This window comes from Varroa jacobsoni, unplaced genomic scaffold, assembly GCF_002532875.2.
Source record: "Varroa jacobsoni isolate VJ856 unplaced genomic scaffold, vjacob_1.0 scaffold_78, whole genome shotgun sequence".
Classification (NCBI taxonomy): Eukaryota; Metazoa; Arthropoda; class Arachnida; order Mesostigmata; family Varroidae; genus Varroa; species Varroa jacobsoni.
Genome location: NW_019212980.1, coordinates 62,689 through 83,646, shown reverse-complemented (window position 1 = coordinate 83,646; position 20,958 = coordinate 62,689). Strand labels below are relative to the sequence as shown.

Genomic DNA, 20,958 nt, shown 5'->3' with positions numbered 1-20,958 from the left:
CGGAACTGTACTTCGCAGACCCATCGATCAAGACTCACGCCACCGCTATTGGTACCGCTACATCGCTGCAGAAACAGCGGTCGCCACCGCCAAAAGCGGTTACAACTTGGCTGCTGATATAGTGGATATAGCGGCCAGCGAAGATACGCGCGCAAGCTTCACTTTTTTGTCACCAGATGGCGGACAGTCGCGTATTGCGTCTTCACCAGCATTGGTAACCTACCACGGCATGAACATATTTAGTCAGCAAAGCGAGAGCCGTCAGCGACTGCGCGGCAGCAGCATATATCAAACGCGACTGTTGTGAAGGCGAATGCTGAAAACTGACAAACGGAAGAATTATAGAAGACGCAGGCTCTTGTATAGCAAGTGTTCAGACGACTAGCGCCAAGTGCTGCAGTGATTCAAGCTTACATTAGGCCGATGCTTTGTCGTAGCAAACCAACCAAAGAATTGTAACGTAATTGTTGCAACAAACAAGCAGAAATAACCTTCTCTCTTTTCTAGTGTGTAGTGCGCGAGTTTTCCTAAGAATGGTACAATGGAATATGTAAAGTATTAAACAAAGACAACTTTTGGCGTCAAATAGACCTCTATTCGTGTTAGTGGAAGGAAGCTTTTAGGCTGACTAATGCAAGTGAACGCGTGATCCACAGGCTAGCAATTGAGTGTTCTGAGTGACAATGGATCGTCGCTATCAAGTGCCCTTCGAAGCACCGTATAGTGGTGGGGGCGGTGGCTATGACAGAGATCCCAGACGAGGCGGATACGGGGAGCGCACGTACGAGCAGCCTCAAATAAATTCACGAAACATTAACAGAAATAGTTTGGATGGGCCTTATGGTCGGCCGTCCGACCCACCGTATGGAGTTCGACTAGAGCCGACGTATATCGGACCTGCGCCGATCTATGCGACGTCGCGTGAAGTTGTCTTAAGCGGCTCTAGGCAGGAACCAGCCTACAGCCGGCCACATGAAGATCCTTACCGAGCAGGCTCTCACCGTGACGGCACGTACAACCCCTATGAAGAACCACAATCCCCACCCCAGGGGCCGCCAATGGACTATCGGACAGAAGTAAATACTTCGAGATCTGGTCGCTTGACGGCAACACTCAAAGCTGAACCTATTCCAGTTGGGGAGGGACTAAAGCTCAATCCTGGCTACTTTAAGACCTGTCCTGGAGTACTGAAGATTCTTCAGATTGTAAGTTTTTTTAATGGACTTCTAAAAAAACATTTGATCTACCACCTGACAACAATATCTTATAAATAGACAGTACGTAAGGACTTGCTGTTAAAAGATTGACCCATGCAACTTAGAGAGTGTAGTCTGCCACTTCTCTATGCCTACTCTTTTGACAGCTTAGGAACAGCAACTGAATACACCCATAATAAACAATGACGATAAACCCAGCTAAAGCGCGTTAATCGGAAGACAGAGAAGCCCTATAGGCATACTTTTTACACGTATGACGGTATTCTTGGAACCAATATACGACAATTCGTAGAACGCATATCGTTCAAATGAGTCAAACACGACAATTAGTCTTTCAGGCTTGGTTAAATTCAATACTGTATTTTTACCGAGTTTCTGGAGGGGAACATTTGTTTCAACAAAGGACGCATGGTGTATGCTTCAACGTGCAAATGGGGCCGACCCTGCATAAAGGTTGAGTTGTTGACTGGCGCTTGCTTGAAACTAGTAGTCTCCTCTGTAAATTGCGAGTACTCAATTTGCCGGCATCAAATTTGCTTCCCTGTTGCAAAATATCGCTAGCTGCTTACCCCTTCGCGACCAAACGCGACCCAAACGCGAGGCATGTAGAAACACATGCCGATATGCTTGTTGGGTAGCGGGCGTAAAGAGTAAATTTGGCAGGTGCAGACTCGATCACTTTTGTTCCAGTGAAGAACGCACGTATGCATTCTCTGTTTGTCATCACATACTGTGTAAGGCTTCGGCAGTCGCAAGGGACGGATTTACATAGACTATACTGTGTGTAGCTATAAATACACTACGTTGGCTCGCTATGCGTTCTGCTTGTTGAACTGCATAGAATAACGTTACATAAAACTGGGTCTAGCTATACTTCGTGTCGTGCTGGAAAGCCAGCCGTCCAAAGCAATGCTTGACGGTAGTACTAAATTCACGAACAGAAACATCTAAACTTGTAACGCAAGAGACAGTCAATAAAGTTATTAAAAATAATCCCTATAATAATATATAAGAACACATAACCTATGTATCGTGACACGCAGTTTATTATAAATGCGGGATATTGTCACAGCTATTTCGATTCTATTCGCAGTATCTTACTGTACGGCGCGTGTTGTTAAAGATTAAAAATGTAGGTATTTAACGTAGAACGTGTTTTTGACCCGATCCGAACTGTTTATAAGATTTTTGAAGAAATAATTTTTTTTTTAAATTTGAAAAAGACCAACGTAATTGATAATAGACCGCTAAAATTTACCCCGCCAACCGCGTGTGGCTATCGTTGTCCACCCGTCAAATGCTGCTTAGAAGGTTATCTATGTTCTAAGACAATTTCGTTATCAGTACAATCGTCGATGTTGTGGCTTGATGTATTAGCGATAGCAATATTCAACGCAACGTAATACATACAGAAAATAATGCTAAACGACAGACAGTCTTAAACTTCTCCAGGTTGTTTCCATAGACTGCAAAATGCTGCGAAGGCAAAGGTCGGCTTGATTTTATCACACGCCGCCGTCGCCGCCGCCGCCGCTATGATTCCCAGCAGACGACCCCTTAGGGTTCTTATGGCGACATCCTTGACACCTATGTGCGAACGCCTGGTTTCGTAACGTTCACTTTCGCACTGGGCTAATGTATTAACATTGACCTGGAAATCTAATAAGGTGTTCCACCAATAGCATTGCCAATCCTTTAGTGTGCACTAAATGTATCATTTCAGACAAATAGGTAAACAACGAGACGACAAAGGTCTTATTAATGATTTACATTCTTGTGAGAAATGTATCAGGAGACTGATACAGGAAAATTTCATACTGTATAGCGGCTGAATTGATATAACTGGTAATGATGGTCTGTCAAATCGAGTAATCATTATAAGTTCCAGCCCCCACAAAATGCCCTACGTTCCTACTGAATAGCGACTGGTAACCGTACCATGACACTGTTATGTACAACATTGCACCCGCGATGCACTCCCAACATATATCCGATACCACCGCTTGCATTCAATGAAAAGGTCTATTTTCTCGAACTGCGATCGTTGCTTGTTTACAGCCATCGCCGAGAACAGCCAAAATAACCGCCACAACGCATATATAATATGCTTCATTTCAAACGTAAGACACAACTAATACTTGTCCGAACCCAATATATATTTGCGCACAGCAGCCGTCCTCGACTAATTTAATTCTCATGCAGGACCTCTGTCGCGATGGTCATGTCAAATGTCTGACCACAACATCATTCCTATCAAAAGTATTGCGAACCGTTGCGTTTCGAATAATGAACCGATATTTATGGCCGTTACAATGTGTCCTGGTAAATATGTGCATCCAGACCGGGCACCAAGCTGACTTAATAAAGTAACCATTATCGTAACGTTAGATTACATCTATTGTATTACATTACATGCAGTACGCACGTTGGCATATACATATGTGGCCACATAGATGAGCGCCTAATGGATCAACCAAGCAAACAGCAAGCGATTAGCTACTATTGTCTCCCTGTTTGTGGGTCTGTCTGTCTGCCTGTCTGCGTGATCGGCTACTGGTCGATCCAGAAAACCGCAGTGCCTCTCCCGTTTGCTTGTGCCGCCTTTCCAGAGCACAGCGGCATCCATCACGGCCTGCTCCGACGGCAGTGGTTGCAGCGCAATGGCTGCCGCAATTCCAAGGCCGTAGTAGTAATAGATGAATGCATGACTGTAGCATCGTGTACACTGCCGTCGAGCGAGTGGTAGTTTCGACATAATAAGACAAATAGGGGGCTACCAGGCAATTTTAAGTTCATTTCATTGGTAGTTCCGGCTGGTTCATCCGTAGTAGCTTGCGGTAGAGCCAGCCTTGAACTCACAGAACAACAGCAATTGATGCTGCAAGTATGATACATAAGAATCATTGGCATTAATAAAAAGTCACAAAAAGTTTTGAACCAACCAAATCACAGCCGAAAGGTGCTGCTAAGACACCGGGAGAATAACGATTTTGTTGTGGCTTCAGTTAGGCATTATCAACGTGCAGTATGGGTTAACGAACCCAGATTGTTCGATTTTTTTCTATTATTGGTACGAATATGTATTCGCTTTTTGTGAATAAATGGAGAAGCTGGTTGCATTTGTTTAATTGGTCGGGTGATTATACACAAACCAGTTCTACCAAAGTTGGGTCTTGGGAGATTCTGGCTTTTTCCTGTTCCTAATGAAAAGGTATTGCTTTTGCCAATACAGTTACAGAAGATCACTCCAGTAGAAAAGTATACGATTGCTCTCAAACAACTAAGCATTGTTGATGATCGAGAAAGTCACGCAATAAAAAACTGTACGGTAACAACAGAGAATGTGGTATTGAACCTTTCGATGTATTTTCAAATCAAGAGACTCATCCCACCGATTCGTCTCATTTGTCCAAATGAGAAGTATTGCCTACAGAACTGTTAGTTCGCAAAAAGTCGGCCTCGGGGCACCTTAAAAATGTTAGCCATTTAGTATAAGCAAAAGTTGCCTGGATGGCTAAAGGGTCGATATTCGCACAACCAACAAGGATTATGATTTCGCAGAAAGGCGGTCGATAATCTACAATGTAGGAGATGCGTTTCATAGCTTCATACCAATGTAGAGCGATACTTTACATTGATTTCATCAATCTATTAATGACAATGTATTTACTCCAGAGAAAATGGCTGTGGCAGTAAGATTAGCAGCCAGCAAAACCGACAAACGATAGGAAACTTTGCTATCTATTAGGTGTATTACGGCCTTGTTGCTGGGATGCATTAGCTCAAGGGAATCATTGAGGCCTGCGTAGTAGAAGCTGAAAAGCCATGAATGGACGGACTCCCTCCTAAGTAACGGCCTGGGAAAGGGCTAGGCAGCAAGCTGTTCCCGTGTTCACAGCCGTCTGCTGTTAGCAACTTTCTACATCCAAATCATCTAAACGAGACCCACCTCATGAAAGGCCGGCTGAAAAATTAATAATTCTTCTGAAAATAATTCTTCTTGGAAAAAAAGATCAGTTATCGCATTCAGGCTAGCCCGAAATCGGTTTTGTACTATCCGTCCGCTTTTTTAGGTGTATCGCCTGATTCGATCCGGTCGATTGTGACCGGTGGATAGTCCAGTGAAATCTAGTGGGCATATATATCATATGATATAATGGCATTTTACCGTATTGTAAGACCCGATTGCGGTAGTAAGTGAACCAAATGATCAACCAGCTCCATGCTACGATAACGCGCTATAAATGGATAATACAAACTCGATAAATTCGAAACAGTTGCTTCTTGAGGCAAGAGAAATTGTTGCTCATTGAAGCTGATCTAGATGACCTTCAGATGCCGATAGCTAATATGTTGTTTAACAAACGTTTTAGCAGTGATCGAATAATGCGGCGATTTACACGTTCCTTTTTTTTTGTTGGGCATTTCGTTTTTGTCCAACGTTCTCCATTTTGGGCCAGATAAAATAACGTTTTATTTACTAGTACACTAATATGCCGGAGAGGACAAGTAGTGATATTATATTTCGTGATTAGTTTTGCCAACTCTCAAAATACTCCCATAAACGACGGACTGGTTGGTATAGCCCGAAGTCAATTTTCTCAATGAATGAAATTTGCCATTTGATAAATCAATCAAAGGTTAGTGGAATCGACAAGTCCTATCGTATATTTAACCTGACTGAAAGGATTAATGGTTTGTTGCAAATGAATACTTTGTGTCTTGGTTGGATAACTAACGACACGTTCCGATTCCGGCAATTGTGGCCTCGTACACGGCGATGTCAACAGAGTCTCCCTGTCAAAGCCCGTTAAGTAATGCAGTGATACTGTTCCGCCTAGGTGAGATTGGAAGACCTGGCTAAAATGATGGATTCGGGCCTCTGACGTTACCAACTACTACAATTACAACAAGACATCTTCCTCTTGGAAAAAAATGCATCTCTTGTGCAGCCCGGATCTTCCTCTTGCAGACGATCGTCTGTGTCTTTAGGACTTCCTCATTAATCTTAATTTAGTCTCAATAGAGGTATGCCACGGAAACCACGGAAGTTTCACGGGAATGAAACTATGGTGTCACGGGGTAAATGGCAGAGAATCATCAATTAAAATAGTGTATATGTAGCTCAGTGAAATCGCTCTAAAATACCAAAATACTTGCTTCAACTTCGACTTAAAAAGGGTCAGTACTTTTCCGATTACCTATTATATATGTAAAGTCATCTTCCACTCGCAGCATCTTCGGTATTTCCGTATCGTCGGTATTTGCCTGCCTTTAGATCAGTTTTGTCATTCTTCAGGGACAAGGGTTATTCCTAAGTAGTGTCTACTGGCTGGCAACTGCCTGACAAACTCTGCTTCTTTAGCTACGAAGTACCTAGGCTCATTAACCAAATATCTAATTTCCATTCAGTGCGTAATATAATAATTCATTTCAGTGCGTACCTAGGACGCCCCGCAATAAAAAGTTTAGAAGGACCTTCTGCATGGAGATACGAACCCTATCGCTACAATGACATACTTTAGAGTTTACTCTAAGTCTCTCACATTACGAATGCTTGCCAAATGTATAACCGGCACTGTTTCTGTTCTGTTTTCTTCTTACACACAAAGAGACGGACTTGAGTCTCAGGTATAGCGAAATTGATGCTTGATATGAGAGGTACGATAATGTTTCATAATAGGTCAGACGAAATATCTGAAAATAAAACTAGCATACGCCTTACGTTTAAGTCTAAAACCTGGCTTTGTGAAAAATGCTCAGTTTTTTTTTGTTTTGATATTCAACGATTTAATCCTAGCAAAGAATCAGACTACAATAGATCAAACTAATCCACCTTATGAAATGGAGTTATGACGTCGTCTCACCAGGAATATAGCTTCAATTTCTCATTTAGTAAGAACACCAATTACAGGTGCACCTTAGATATATTTATGCCTACCGCACGCGTTCGCACACATTGAAAAGGAACAATCCTAGAGAACAACCATGTCCGGCAAAGCATAAAGGTCACAGCGTTCAGGGTCGTGCCGGTCTGACCTGTGGGAACTTTCTACCAAGCTTAGAGCAACCGTTCCTGCCCTACGGGTAGACCCTGCTATTAATCTGATCAATGCATAGGAAAAAGTGAGGTGACAACGCAAGGTTTGCGTCACGAAACGTTCCTCGTATTTTTCATGACGGGCTATTGGATCATCCAATAGTGTCAGTAAAAGTTTGCCTTGTGGGCTAGCAGAGAAATCTCTAGACATACCTCAATACAACGGTACTATGCCGGATACATGTGTATGGCTACTACAAACTAATTTTTCTAAACGTAAAAGTGTGATGGCCTAATTTAATTAAACGTTAAGTGTAATGGCCTAATTTAATTAAACGTTAAGTGTAATGGCCAACAAGTAGATCCGAATGCGATAGGGCAGTTCGGCAGCGATCCTTAAACCTAAGTCCTTACAACTTTGTTCTGCACAATAACGTTTGAATTCCCTCTAGGTTGCTCGCACTTCACGAAACGTTTAAAAACTGAACTTGTCTGCCTTTAATGCTAACTGCTCTAATTTCTCTTCTAACTTTGTCTAAACAATCAGTGAAAGTTATCTGCGCAGGTAATATTTGATATGATAATTATGTTTCGATTTTCTACGCGAATCACTGTGTTGAACTTGAAAAATCCTTTAGAAAGTACGTCGAACGTCATGCTTCCGTAATAACTTCCGTAAAAACGAGCGCTCAAGTCAGAAGTCTAAGAAAATGTTATTTGACATATTAAGCTATTAATTATCACTTGCCGCTCCTTTCATATACCCCTATTCGGTTGGTACCCTCGACGACAAACGTACAACTATTGTTCTACATGGTTATTTCTATCTACGATATACGTAATGTTTTCTTTCTTTTTCTGATATTGAAACCAATACGTGATTCAGTAATAAGCATGACCATTTGTACAAGAAGTCTGACTAGCTTGTGGGACTTGAAACAATTATCGCTATGTCATACGTCGAACTCGGCCCTGTTCCGGCAAAGTTGGCCGTTAGCGGTATCGACATGAATAAACCATGCACGTTCGATTTGTCTCGTATTAGTTTGACTGGCGAATTTTGGAGCCGCAGTAGTTCTTCGTTCTAACAATCAGACTTCTTTCGATATGCGCAGAAGGTGAGTGAAGAGAAATAGTGACAAAGGAGCCTTGGAAAGATCTTGGTTTTCAGCTTTCAGATCAATCAGTGTAGCGCGAACGTGAATACATCAGCGTTTCACGTTTACAACAATGTCAGCATCGTAAGGCCATATCATACCAAGCAGAGCTTTTTCCCTTGTTTCTATGCCTTGTAGCATAGTGTTAGCGTCTGAAAAGAGCACGTATGCATTTGTGTACTATGAATGGTGGTGGGCTCGAGCGACGAAGCCAACAGCGCCTCCCACTCGTGAGCGAAACGCTAGCGGAAGCCGTAGCCGAAGTCGAATTAAGGACCTTAATTTTACAGTCATATGATCACGAAACGAATGCCACGTTGATCGCACCCCCCTCTTTGCTGAACCATTGAAACATATGTAGGGATGGCAGGAAGCATCCTAAGGACTGCTGCAAAATAATTAAGTGAAGAGTGACTGTCAAAGTTGCCGAGTAATAACAGCACACAAATAAGGACGGAAAAAACTCACCGGAAATAACAGTCATGAATGACAATTGCCATGAAGATCGGAGATTACAAATTAGTTAGAAGCAGTATGAAGAATTTTCGTATTATTAACAAAGATAGTCAGCCGACAGTATGAATTAAGCACGTTTCTATTACGGCGGTCGCTGTTACGGCGGATCTCAGCAAAAACGTACGTCATACGGATGAATAGGTTTGTTGACTTAAATGCATTATACTTGTGGAAGACAACTGATTCCATACATGCCATTTTTTGAACGGGAATACGATAACAAATATACAATTTTTTTTTGTCAGCAACAAAGATGTTTACCTTCTCTGTTAGATGACAATCCGTTTAAACAAGAGACACGTATAAATACACAGCACCATTTTGAGAGATATTAGCAAAGGCGGGCGAAAAATAAAAGATTCTATTGATTACCCTTCTAATTGTTAGCATCATTAAGAAGGCGTTCTCGAGAGTATCACTGGGGACGCGTCGTAGGAATAACACGAAACAGAAGACATAATAAAGAATAGATAGATAATATTTATTCTAGAATTAAAGATCTCAAATGAACAAACACTTGGAACCATCAAAAGAAACACTGCCTATGCACTGCTAACGTGACCTGCCACTTACAGAAAAGAACAAGCAAACAAAGTAATAGAGTATCAGCCCTTGATTTCGTTTGGACGTACACAATACTGAATACATTTCGAAAGAAAAAAAGACACCTTTACGTGCTTTGTGTTAGGACAGGCCTATTTTGTTGACCTCAAGGGTACACGAATAGATGTTCTCAAGCTCCCCAGCCCAATTCGAAAAAATTTTTGCGTCTCTTAGCAGATACTAATGTACGGCCTATTTACACAATGGAAAGATTATAGGTTATAGTAATAGTGTGAAGACTATGCCCAAACTATTTACACGCTCGAAGCCATTTATCGATAGTGACTGCACAACAGAATTGGATTCTCTGTGAAGTGGAATAACATTGCTGGTTTATATAGACCGGCTTTTACTTACTGACTATATTTTTGTATAAAGACACTTTCTGAATGATTTTATATCTGGAAACTACATAGTGCTTTCCACTGGAAGGTTCTGTGGTACGATTTGGCGCTGTTCGACGCTAAGACGACACTAAGAACGATGTCCTTAGCTGTGTCCTACGAATAGGTGCACTAAAATAAAAATATGCGAAATATACTTTGTGCCAGCTTTTCAGAGGTGACACTATTGGGTCTCCAACAGCACCAGAATACTGAACGCCTATCGGACCTTCGGAGCAAAAAAGAATGGGTCTGTTTTAGATTTTCATAGCCAGGTATTGCGGCAAACTATTTTCTCTAGATTTAGATTTTTCACAAATCGAAAGTGCACTGAATTGGTACAGCGCGTCGGACAACTCGTAGCTCTTCAAGGGTGATCTATATGATCTTGTAAGCGGAGTTGCTATTCAATGGATATATGGGTTTTTGTCGACAAACACGACTTGTAAGTCGCCTAGTAGACTAATTATATCAATAGTTTTTTCTACGGGAAGATGCAGCGAAAAACCCAAGGCGGAGGTCGCTTGCGTCAGTGGAAATGAATTTACCTCGTTAACTGCACAAATCGACATCCCATGCCTCTCTTTAGCAATTCCCTATACATACATAAACCCACTTTTGATAAAGAGCAAACATTTACTATTTTCGAAAAAAGACTGTTGTTATATGTGTACAAATATACAACTGTATTATATGAAGGTGCGAATTGAATATTTTAAAATTAACGGGCCGCATAGTTTGAGTAATGCAGTGCACTGCGCCGCGTGCTGTCGGAGGCATATTCCGCCACGCCTCGGACGTAGCATCTGGCAATTGAAAACCCAGTATACCATACAGAATGTGGTGAAACGCACGTACTGCAAAACGCGAAACTATTATATGCCAGTTAGTCATAGTTACCCTTCTTCAGGCTTTATTGATTATCGCCCTAGTCTAGCTAGCAGGTCGGAATCGATCTATCCCATGTACTAATGAATTTCAGATAAGCAGGGATAGTGCGAAGTTTGAATCCGCGTCTCAGATCCTCTACAAACAGCAGTGTATCACGTAAGAAGCAAATATACCTCTTCAACGATGAGTAATGAGATTACATATTTTGGAAATGTAGGTTTGATTCGGTCAGCTTTTCGAGTTGCGCCAACAAAAGGTGTCCCCAAACTGCTTGGACTTCGGGAAATGCTACCACGGCCACCTAAATTTCGTGCAAGGCCAATACCATCCGTAAGAAAAGAGGCAGTATGCATAACTACTATTAGTCTTTGTAAACTGTCAATAGCATGCTCTGGAAAGGCTCGATCTGAAATTCTAGCTAAAATTACATGAAGTTCCCATGACGGAACTTTCGATCTCCGTCTTGCCTGAGCAGACCGCCAGTTCCACCTTATCTGTAACGACAGCCTTGCAAGAGATCCCTAGACAAGAAGCCAGCCCTTTCTGAAGACCACAAGATTGTCAGCATTAAACAACATTTTTACGTGTCCCATTGCACGATGGGGGCGAATCGCTCAGCAACAAAGAGAGGAGCAATGGACTCGTACTATGATTGTGTGCTGTGCCAATATATTGGACGAACGGTTTTAGCTGGCCCATGTTATCATCTATGCTTTTTCGGACAAATTCCCCTTTAACGTGACAGATGGCCATATTTCTGGTAGCACAGATGGAAGACTACACGACAGCAAGATTTGGAGATAGCAAAAGTCATCTTCAACTCACTTTTATTAACTGACATATTTAAAGCCTTATCTATATACTTGATGACACGAAATAGACCCATACCTTTCTGGACGTGTCCACTAGAAACTTGCCAGTGAAATTCTGTTCTTGTCTTATGTTTGTTAATTTCAGGTTATGGGGATGGTCTGTTTGGGCTGCTCGACGCCCGCACTAACAGGTTGCGCACGCCTTTTTCTATTCGTCACGGCGACCTGCTATATTTTGACAATTCTTCTATGCATCATCATTGTGCTGGGCGTGGATCGAGCACTCTATCAGATTCGATGGCTTACAGGGGTAGGTTAAGAAGCAACTGGCTGACATGCTGACAACGTTTATTTACTGCTACACGATGCCTGCCAAACCGCCTGAGTTATTTTGCCTCATATAGAATCTTTTAGTAGAACCACTTTTGATGGAACGAAGTTTCAATAAATGCTGATGGAAAATTTAAGAAGCTCTAATGAATAAAAAGTTGTAATAATGTCGATCTAGTGATTCGATGACTTGAACGTAACCGAATATAAGCACCCTTGAAAAAACATCAATTTTTTTCTACGTGTACTGATTTTTCTTAATTATCAAATATACTTTCCAATTGAACACTTATTATTCATTTGAAATATAACCGATTATTATATTATCTGATAATCTATTTTAGGAACTTATTTATACCGCCATTGCAGCGGTGTGCTTCGCCTTAGCATCAATTGTTCTTCTAGCTGACATCAGTTCTTACGACTGGCCTGGAAGGGACTACAGGACTATTCGCGACCAATACATCGCTGCCGGAGTAAGCTGAGCTAAATACCTAAGGGCGGAACATAGACACTAAAAGGCAAAGGGCAGGCCTGATTTATGATATAGCAGCATGGCAATTAAAAATTACGGGAATACAAACCTTGCTAATCTGGTATCTTGACAACCGTAACACCAGTGGACGATCAATAACTAAATGGTAATTAGTTTCATTGATCTATTCGCTGATACCGAGCATCATCGTCATCATCAAGCTGCTTGTTAGTGCCGTGCGTACGCCCATCTTTACGATGACAAAAGTCCCGTTCCGAATCTGACTGGCAAAAAAAGGTGTCGTTTCATTGAGCTCATCTGTACACTGTCTTAATTGCTTGGCACTAAGTTTTGTTTACATTCAACCTAATGTTGATATTTACAACCTAATGGTGCCCCAAGTTGTAGAGCTGTATAGGAGTTATCCACTCCATATCAGACCGAGTTGAATAGAAATAGTATGAAGAAAAAGGGGAAGTACCTGTAAAAGGAGCAGGTAGAGACGAACCGTGAAGCAGGGTCCTCGTGCAACGGTAGGTTAAATTAGCCACTGCAGAGAACTTTGTTGGAAATTCTGATCTTATCAAGCTAACCTCATACTACCGTAGACATTATTCTTGTTGCAAAAAAGACACTGTTCCGTCACTGAGCGCCCTTCGATACCGCCTTCCCCAAACGCCTTCGTTGTTTCTAGTTGGGCGGTATGTTTCCGTTCAGTTCTAAGGGAACTGCGGATTCACAGAGGAGCGCTGAGGAGTGCGTAAATCACATTCACCATTTTCATATTCACCATCAGCGAGGTAAATTATTGAAAATCCATTCAATGCCATCAAGGTCCTCTTCGACGAATTCTGATAACAACGATAATCATATATAGGCTATTCATATCGGAATTATTCACTTACTTTTAAATCGTGTACTTTATACCAGAATGGCCGCTCTACCTAGATGAACCTTCCTCAAATGAACGACCACAGCGTGTTTTCTTGACAGTTGTGACGGTAACCACTCATATATATATATATATGTCCTTCTCTGAGAAATCAACAAATGTCCCTAACCGGGGACATTTGTTGTCATTGGACATTGTTTTCTGTCCTGACAAATGACGGAATCAATTGCGAATCGGACGTGGAACGTCATTAATGTTGTAATAGAGTTCTGGTCATATGTCAGATGCTAAAGTAGTTCGTAGCAATATGTTTATTTGGTATTGTTTTCACTGCAACTTACTTTTAGACTTGTATGGACATCATGTTAACTTGATGCGTATTTTGGTTTTGCAATTTTTTCAGATCTTTGGACTGGTACAAGCATGTCTATATGGATTCGGTTTGTTTTTGTTGTTCATCGAATGGAAAGCAATGAGACCGGTGCCTCCACCTAGAACTGTTACCACCAACTAAAGTACCCACCCGTCGCTGACCTCCATTGAGACGCACGATCACAACTGTCGTAGAAATATGTAACCCCAAGAGCAATAATAACAATGCTGCTCGGGGTCGTATTGTTTATCTTTAATTTTTATAACTTATGTAGGTAAATGAAAGCTATTTAAACATAATGAGTTCTCGCGGTGGCATGGTGTTATTGTATTACTCATTTAAGTGCCTATTTAACTCAAAGACACGCTCGAAGCCCGACATCGAGACGGTTTGTTTTGTGCTGAAAGCCAGCCATTGGAAGCAATGCTTACCAACCGTACCGGACGTGAACTCGATAAGTTTCTTCTACTTGAACATGAAGAAGAAGAAATGTACGACGAATACTCTGAATGACTTCACGGCAAAGGTGACCCGCGATAAATAGAAATGTATCTGTTGCTGGTGTACGAAATCTCTACAAGGTAGTCAACGAAGTGACTACATGTCCTATAGTTGGAGTTCTCCACGGATCGGTCAGTATAAGAAGTAAAAACTATATAAATATAGAAAAGTAAAAATCACGCATTGATGCCAAACTGGACATCGTTAATAATGCATTTTTAAAATAGCTCCTAGTAGTCAATTGTGTCTTCGGGAGGTAGCCAAATCGCTACGGTTGTATATAGATTTAGCGCATAATAAACCTAAAAATGTAAAATACGTTACTTAGTTTCGATTGAACATCTAGATAATTACCGTAGAGTTTGATTATTTAAGCTTAAAGGTCAATCTTGATACATTTGAAATGATACATATTCAACAGGAACAAAACCATAGTGGGCCACAGGATTGACACGTGGCAACAACCGGTACGGTTTCGTGCCGGAGAAACCATTTAATGTGCATTAAAATGAAGATGATTCAAGACCATAAATCATACTAAGCTTCATGATAGTTCTGATCTCCGTAGTATGTATCTTGGCACAGATCCCATCTCCCATACACATTGTTACTTGTAAATATATCGTTCAATTCCAATTAACGCCTAACATCTAACAGTCGAATAGGGGGTGATTTTCGCAGCTAAGTTACTTATTGGGACTGACTTCAAATCATCTATGCTATCTTCACTTGTCAGAGTGGATGTGGTTTGTATGTACCTGAATTGTACGAATATATTGTTGTATAATTAACGTTTTGCAACTAGAAATGGAAAGTCCATTAACGATGGGTGCGGTATAACTCAACGACAATTTTTGCTATCATTACCTAAGGGGATAGGGGCGATTGCGTCCATGTAGCCCAACGGACAAGGTCTTTCATCGATTTATCCGCTACAGTTGACTTTCTTTTCTTTTGCGTACGGATCATATGTTAGGAACAAACGGTTAATTTGGTACTAATAGAGTAAAGTAGGATAAAAAGGAACCATAGGAATACATTGTTTCATAGAAGTGGCGATAATATGAGTAGAAACCAGGCTAGAACCAAATGACGCACGGTATCAATATCCATTATATCACAAGTTATATATTTGCGTCGTACAAATTATTGACGAGGGTTGGATTTAAACCTTCTTGGCCATAAGCTTGTTGCTTGCTCTTTGCTTGAGAGACGATATATAACACGCTTTCGTCCAAATCTTGTACTTCATAGTTCTTAGAGTGTCCGTACTCTGCCATGCTCTAGAGCACAATGTCTGTTTTCGGTAAACTAAGCAGAAAAGGTTTTCCTTTTTATCGTCCTGACCCAATGATAATCCCGCAGAGATTAACGTCACCCTTCCTCGGTCTATCTGGAGGTTAACACTTGAAGCGTGCCCACCTACTCTTAGCTAGCCAAGTTTACATGTCTTACAGGAATCCCATAGGCATCCCAGCCCATGAAGACAGGTGTTCATTCTTTCGGAAGAACGAAGAAAATGAGATAGTGCAGCATGTGAGTAGATTAATAAACATACGAGTACACTTGATCAAAATGCTAATTCACAAGGCGGTACGTTAAAATTGAGGAAAACTTTGATGCTCTACGTATGCCTTTATCTGCCGCTGCAGAGGAAAGCCAGTACGTCCTAGCACAAAGTAACGAATTCGTCATGGCCCATAAAACACTGCGCCGTTTTCGTGATCTGAGCGGAGGTCAGTTACCATCTAGTCTTTCCGCACCGAATTTACTCCCAGCAAAGTTTAGAACTTTTTAGGTCCCGAAATCTAATGTTTACGTTATTGCCAGTTTTCACGCGGCCTGTAAAATATCTGGAAAAAAACACTATGAGATAAACGGAAGATGCCCAATAGAGTTCAGATTAAAATGGCCCGAAAATTGATCAAAATGGTTCGAGAAGCCGTTTCCAATACATACAGCTCATTGCTACGGTAATTAACAGTAGTTCTAGGAAGGAACTATATATTAACTGTCAATTGAGTCCTTCAGATGAGTTAATGCTTCTTTGCATCCTTTTTTTTCTTGGCTCTTTTGTGTGGAACCATGTGGCACAGGGAAATAAATGAGTTTCGAACGAGGTTGGATTGCTCTTTGTTGCTGCCAAACAGCCCAAAGATTCCTTTTCAATCGGTCAGTATATCAGTCCAGCAGAAAACCAGACCAGTTTTCTCCTTTACAATATTGATCTATGTAAACAAATATACTATGCATAATATAAACCTGTTTGGAGCGAAAATATTGCATATATCCCACAAAGAAACGCTCGAACTGAATAAACCACAATTCAAAGAGGATTCGTTTTGATGTTAAAGCAAACAGACAATTAATAGAAATTGGCACAAAAACTCCCATTGGACGAGAATCCTTTGCAGATTGATACGCATTGCGTTCTAGTCATCTTCAACTAAAAAAATTGTCTGTACTTCTTAGATCCAATTGTTGAAAAGATTTTTTAATTTTCGCTTCGATCCGAGAAGTGCAGGAAGTACTATTTGAATTATTCCCTTTCTTTCATGTCAATCATTGATCAAAATTATCGAGCTAAATCAGTCATTGAAAGCGAACATTGTTTGAAACAGCAGTGAGTTTTAGCTGCGGGTTAAAAGGACTAAGCATATTTGCATCTAATCGGTGTATATTGGCAACAGCAAGGCGTCTTCTTATAAAACTTCGAAACATATAAGATACTTTAAATTCAAAGCTAGGCCTAATGCAAGGGCAGCAGCGGATTTTAGGCTTGAAACACTTGGAGCCTTGTATGCACTTTGACCTCACTCATGTTTTGGGCGTTAAAAATATTGACCTTCTTGCTCAACCTATTTGATGTGGCCAGTAAGGCAATGCCTTTATGTTAGTTTCACTTAACGCAAAAACCTTGGCTTATAATAATCTTTAGCTAACTTGACCAGAATTAAATGTTTCGTTTGGTAAGTCTGAACTTTTTTTTTTGTTTGAAAAGTTTCAGTCAAATCAATAGGTCAAATAAGTCAAATCAAATAAATCAAAGGTTACTTTCGTAATCAATAATTAAGCTAAATAAAAAAACTTCCTTTCGGACCTTTACGCCCATATACGCTAACTATGACGAACCCATTGCAAAGGTATCCGACCGCGTCGACGATACAGAAGCTTGAACCGGATTCTCTTTTCCGTGCGATATTCAGTGTTATTCAATGCAATGGCGTACTGGATAGTCCTTTTATAAACTCTGTTTTCACCTGTTGAGTCGACTTTTTATAACAAGTGTGAGAAAATTTAAGGACTCGATACATGTCGTGTGCGCAGAGAAGGTGCAACCAGGATCGAATTATGTCCTATTTCGCATTAGCAGTGAAAATAGTCTATTGGCCAGAAATCGTTTGAACACTCGCCATTATTCACTGACATTCGCGTTATTTGTTGAGGTGTACAACACTGAAGGCATCCATATTTCTAAGATAATCGTGCTAGTTTTGCTCGACATTTGTCAAAAGATTACGTTCGAGCACAAAATAGTAAAAGCGACTTCACTGAAGCTCATTATAATTGAATTATCAAATCAATCGGACGAGGTGCCTCAGAAGTCTAAAGAGGGGGCAATATTGATCACAGTAAAAACATCACAGATTTTGGTGTTCTCAGAAAATGCACGATGACCCATATATTGTGTGAAATGGCCTAAAAGAATCTATGTGTGTATAGTCGGAAACGTAATGGATTTTGTGCCTCACCTAAACGTATCAATGTTCAAATAAGTATCATTTTCTATATATGCTATGAATGCAGGATAGGCGCCAGAAATATATAGAGGCCGGCACGAACGTATGCTACCAGTGAATGGCAACCCTTCAATAACAACCCACCTATATTCCCTCTATGGAGGCTGAGATGGGAAGCATTTCATTAAGGGGGGTCATACTATTTTATGGTTAGCCAACATGACATAAACGGTTTAAATCAACGCCACCAGAATTACTCATTTGGCTCTTTTCCTGGGTTGTAATAACTACAACATACTGATCAAGTTGAAAACCTATCGGTTTCGTCTGACAGAGTGCGTTGCAGCACCCCGTTGGCAGGAGACGAAAACGTGCGTCGTGCAAACAACACCTTTAGAGAGTATAATAGGCATAGTTCCTATGTAAAACTGTAAGCTTGTCGATACTCAGAAAATAAATTGAAATTATTATTAAATGAGAATACTACCAAAAAGTCTATAAATAAATATCTGGCCGGACCGCAGTATGTTTAGGGAACAAATGATAACTCGCAAAGCAAAAGCGTGAGCAGCGCCTGCAGATAGCTTTATACGGCTATCGATAAATACTTATCGACGCAACTGATAGCACGCTCGATTGCCCTTGATTGTTTGATTATATGATGCTCTTCATATTATACGCATTTGATATGAAAAGATTATAAATAGCTAATACTGGATGATAACTAGCGCTTGCAAAGGAACGCCTACTATTGCGCTACCTCCTCGTTTATTCTATTGTACATTTTTTCATTAATACATGAGACTCAGCGCTATGTTCGCCACTCAATACCCATATTCCTCCCTTCACCCCCCACCCCTTATTCTACCGTATTTGCAAAAATTCTCCGTATGAAATAACAACCACAGTTTGTATGAGTGATTTTTGTTTCCATCGCGTTTTTCGGTCTTTCTTCTGTCTTATTGTTACGTTTTACCTTTAGTCACTTCTAGTGTGTTTTTTTTCTTCCATTTTGCCCATTTGCTTGCTACGCTTTTCTTTTCTCGTAGGAGAAAACCTGAAAGCAAAAGGAAGATGTAGATGTCGATTGCCTACGTTATCACAACTAATTCCGTCCCTAAGGCCTCGTTCTCATCTCAGGAGAGGTTCGTTACCGTCCGTTCACAAAAATAAGGCGGAAAAAACGTCTATGAAGAAAATAGTTACCGGCTGCTTTTTCGCCCGAACCGGCGGCTCTCAGCTAGTTCCATTTTGTCTGTTCTGCATTCAAGAAGATCTCGTTCGCTACATTTGCAGGCAGTTGAGCACAGCTCTCAGATGTACAGCTCGATTAGGAAGATGACACAGGCTGATAACAAGGAAAAAGGCAATGGCAACAGTGTTTTCCAATGGTGGACGCAGTGGATTCTCTAGCCTGTAGCTTCGCTTGTCCATTCCTAAGTGCCTGCGCTTAATATATGCTTTATCCTTCTGTTGACAGGACATAGCTACTTTTTTTACTATCGATATTTAGCAATTTTGATTTACTATCAGTACGTTTCGTAATAGACACGTACGCACAGAGTGACCAGACTCATTATATTACGTCTAATAAAACGTGATTGCAAACGTAAGCTTATCTTACTATTGTAGTTGCGGCGCATTGTGGATATAGTAAATATTATACAGGAGAACGCAGGAGACGCACAGCAGTTCGAAACATGGACATCCCGTTCATCTCGCAGATTTATCATTTCAATGTTCCAAAACGAAAATCCAAGAATTCTGTACCAGTTGACTTTTTAGGCGTATGCTAATCGTAATACACAAGCTTGCACCGCTCACTGCCACAATGCTATATTCACGATTGCTACATTCGTCGGAGTAGGAAGCTAATTTTTTTCCTTTATTCATACGCGGGCAATTCGACAAGCAGTCTCAGTTTGAATTTTCTAATTTCGCTTATTTTGATTGTCTCTTAGAACAAAACAAACTTGGCTTGTTGCCCAGCAACTAGGCTAGTAAGTGATTCCATTTTGGTAGCCCCCGCGCGCCAACGCCTGTGCGCGAGCCCACCCGTGTAGTCCTAGCAGCTTTCTAAGTCCCCTGGCTAAGTAAAATCAATCTGTTGGACGCATTCGTACCTCGGATCCGTGAACGTGTTTTTTGTCGGACCCTTCTGTCGAGCGGCTGAGCGCCGCTGGTATTTCTGTCCGACTCACAGTGAAGCTTGAGGCTTGCCGGCATTTGAAATCGAGCCTTTTTCAACTAACAATGATATATTAGCGTAGAAATTTGCCAGCCTAAGTTTCAGATAAAAACGATTTCTCGTTATCGGCGTCTTCCTCTATGTCTCGCTATGGTTACGTTATTGATTTTGCTATTGTGTACCCCTCAAAGCTCATTATACAGTGTATCGATAATCATAAATGAGCACGGAATCTACAAATAATCTGTGCACGATGACTCAATTTGGCTTGTTTTTTGGCTGGATCAGATACATTTTTCCAAGAACAGTATTTATTTTCGAGTGATTTTAGATTTTTAGAGCTGATAATATCGGTTTAGGGCGAATCTTAACGTCAGATGGTGACTGCCTTCGGGTATAAACATTTTGTCGAATAATCACAATAAGAAAGTCAGCTTAGCAAAACTACAATGTGTAATGAGAACCACTGATACAACAACAGCGTCCACCTATTCCAATATGAACAACTTTGTTTGGCAGCAGTTTTGTACGCCCATCATACCATGAGGCATAGCTATGAACCGTCTGCGTAACGGCGTTGCTTTGTTCTCGCCTGAGCTGTATAGCTATTTAGTATAACTGATTTTTTTGCACTGATTCTGCCTAGGCAATGTTAGAGGCAATCTACTAAACAGTCTATACAAGTGGACATATATTTTTCAAGTCTATCATTTTTCTGTTGCTAAAGGGTGTACAAAACGTTGAAGAGCCAAGCCGACGGTAATCAAAGGTAAGAACTGGCAGGACACTCGTCTGGCCTAGTGACGTTCATGAACAGGACCTACTACCAACACTATCACT

The 20,958-nt window shown here is 40.9% G+C and overlaps 1 protein-coding gene across 1 annotated transcript; it reads left to right on the top strand.

Annotated features, from left to right (window-relative positions):
* Positions 1-227: 227 nt before the first annotated feature.
* On the top strand, positions 228-14,508 carry LOC111263471 (uncharacterized). The gene is made up of 4 exons (XM_022838573.2): positions 228-1,205; positions 11,765-11,929; positions 12,294-12,425; positions 13,720-14,508. Exons 1-4 carry the CDS (start codon positions 684-686, stop codon positions 13,828-13,830), a joined length of 930 nt encoding a protein of 309 aa, XP_022694308.1. The 5' UTR covers positions 228-683; the 3' UTR covers positions 13,831-14,508.
* Positions 14,509-20,958: the final 6,450 nt, after the last annotated feature.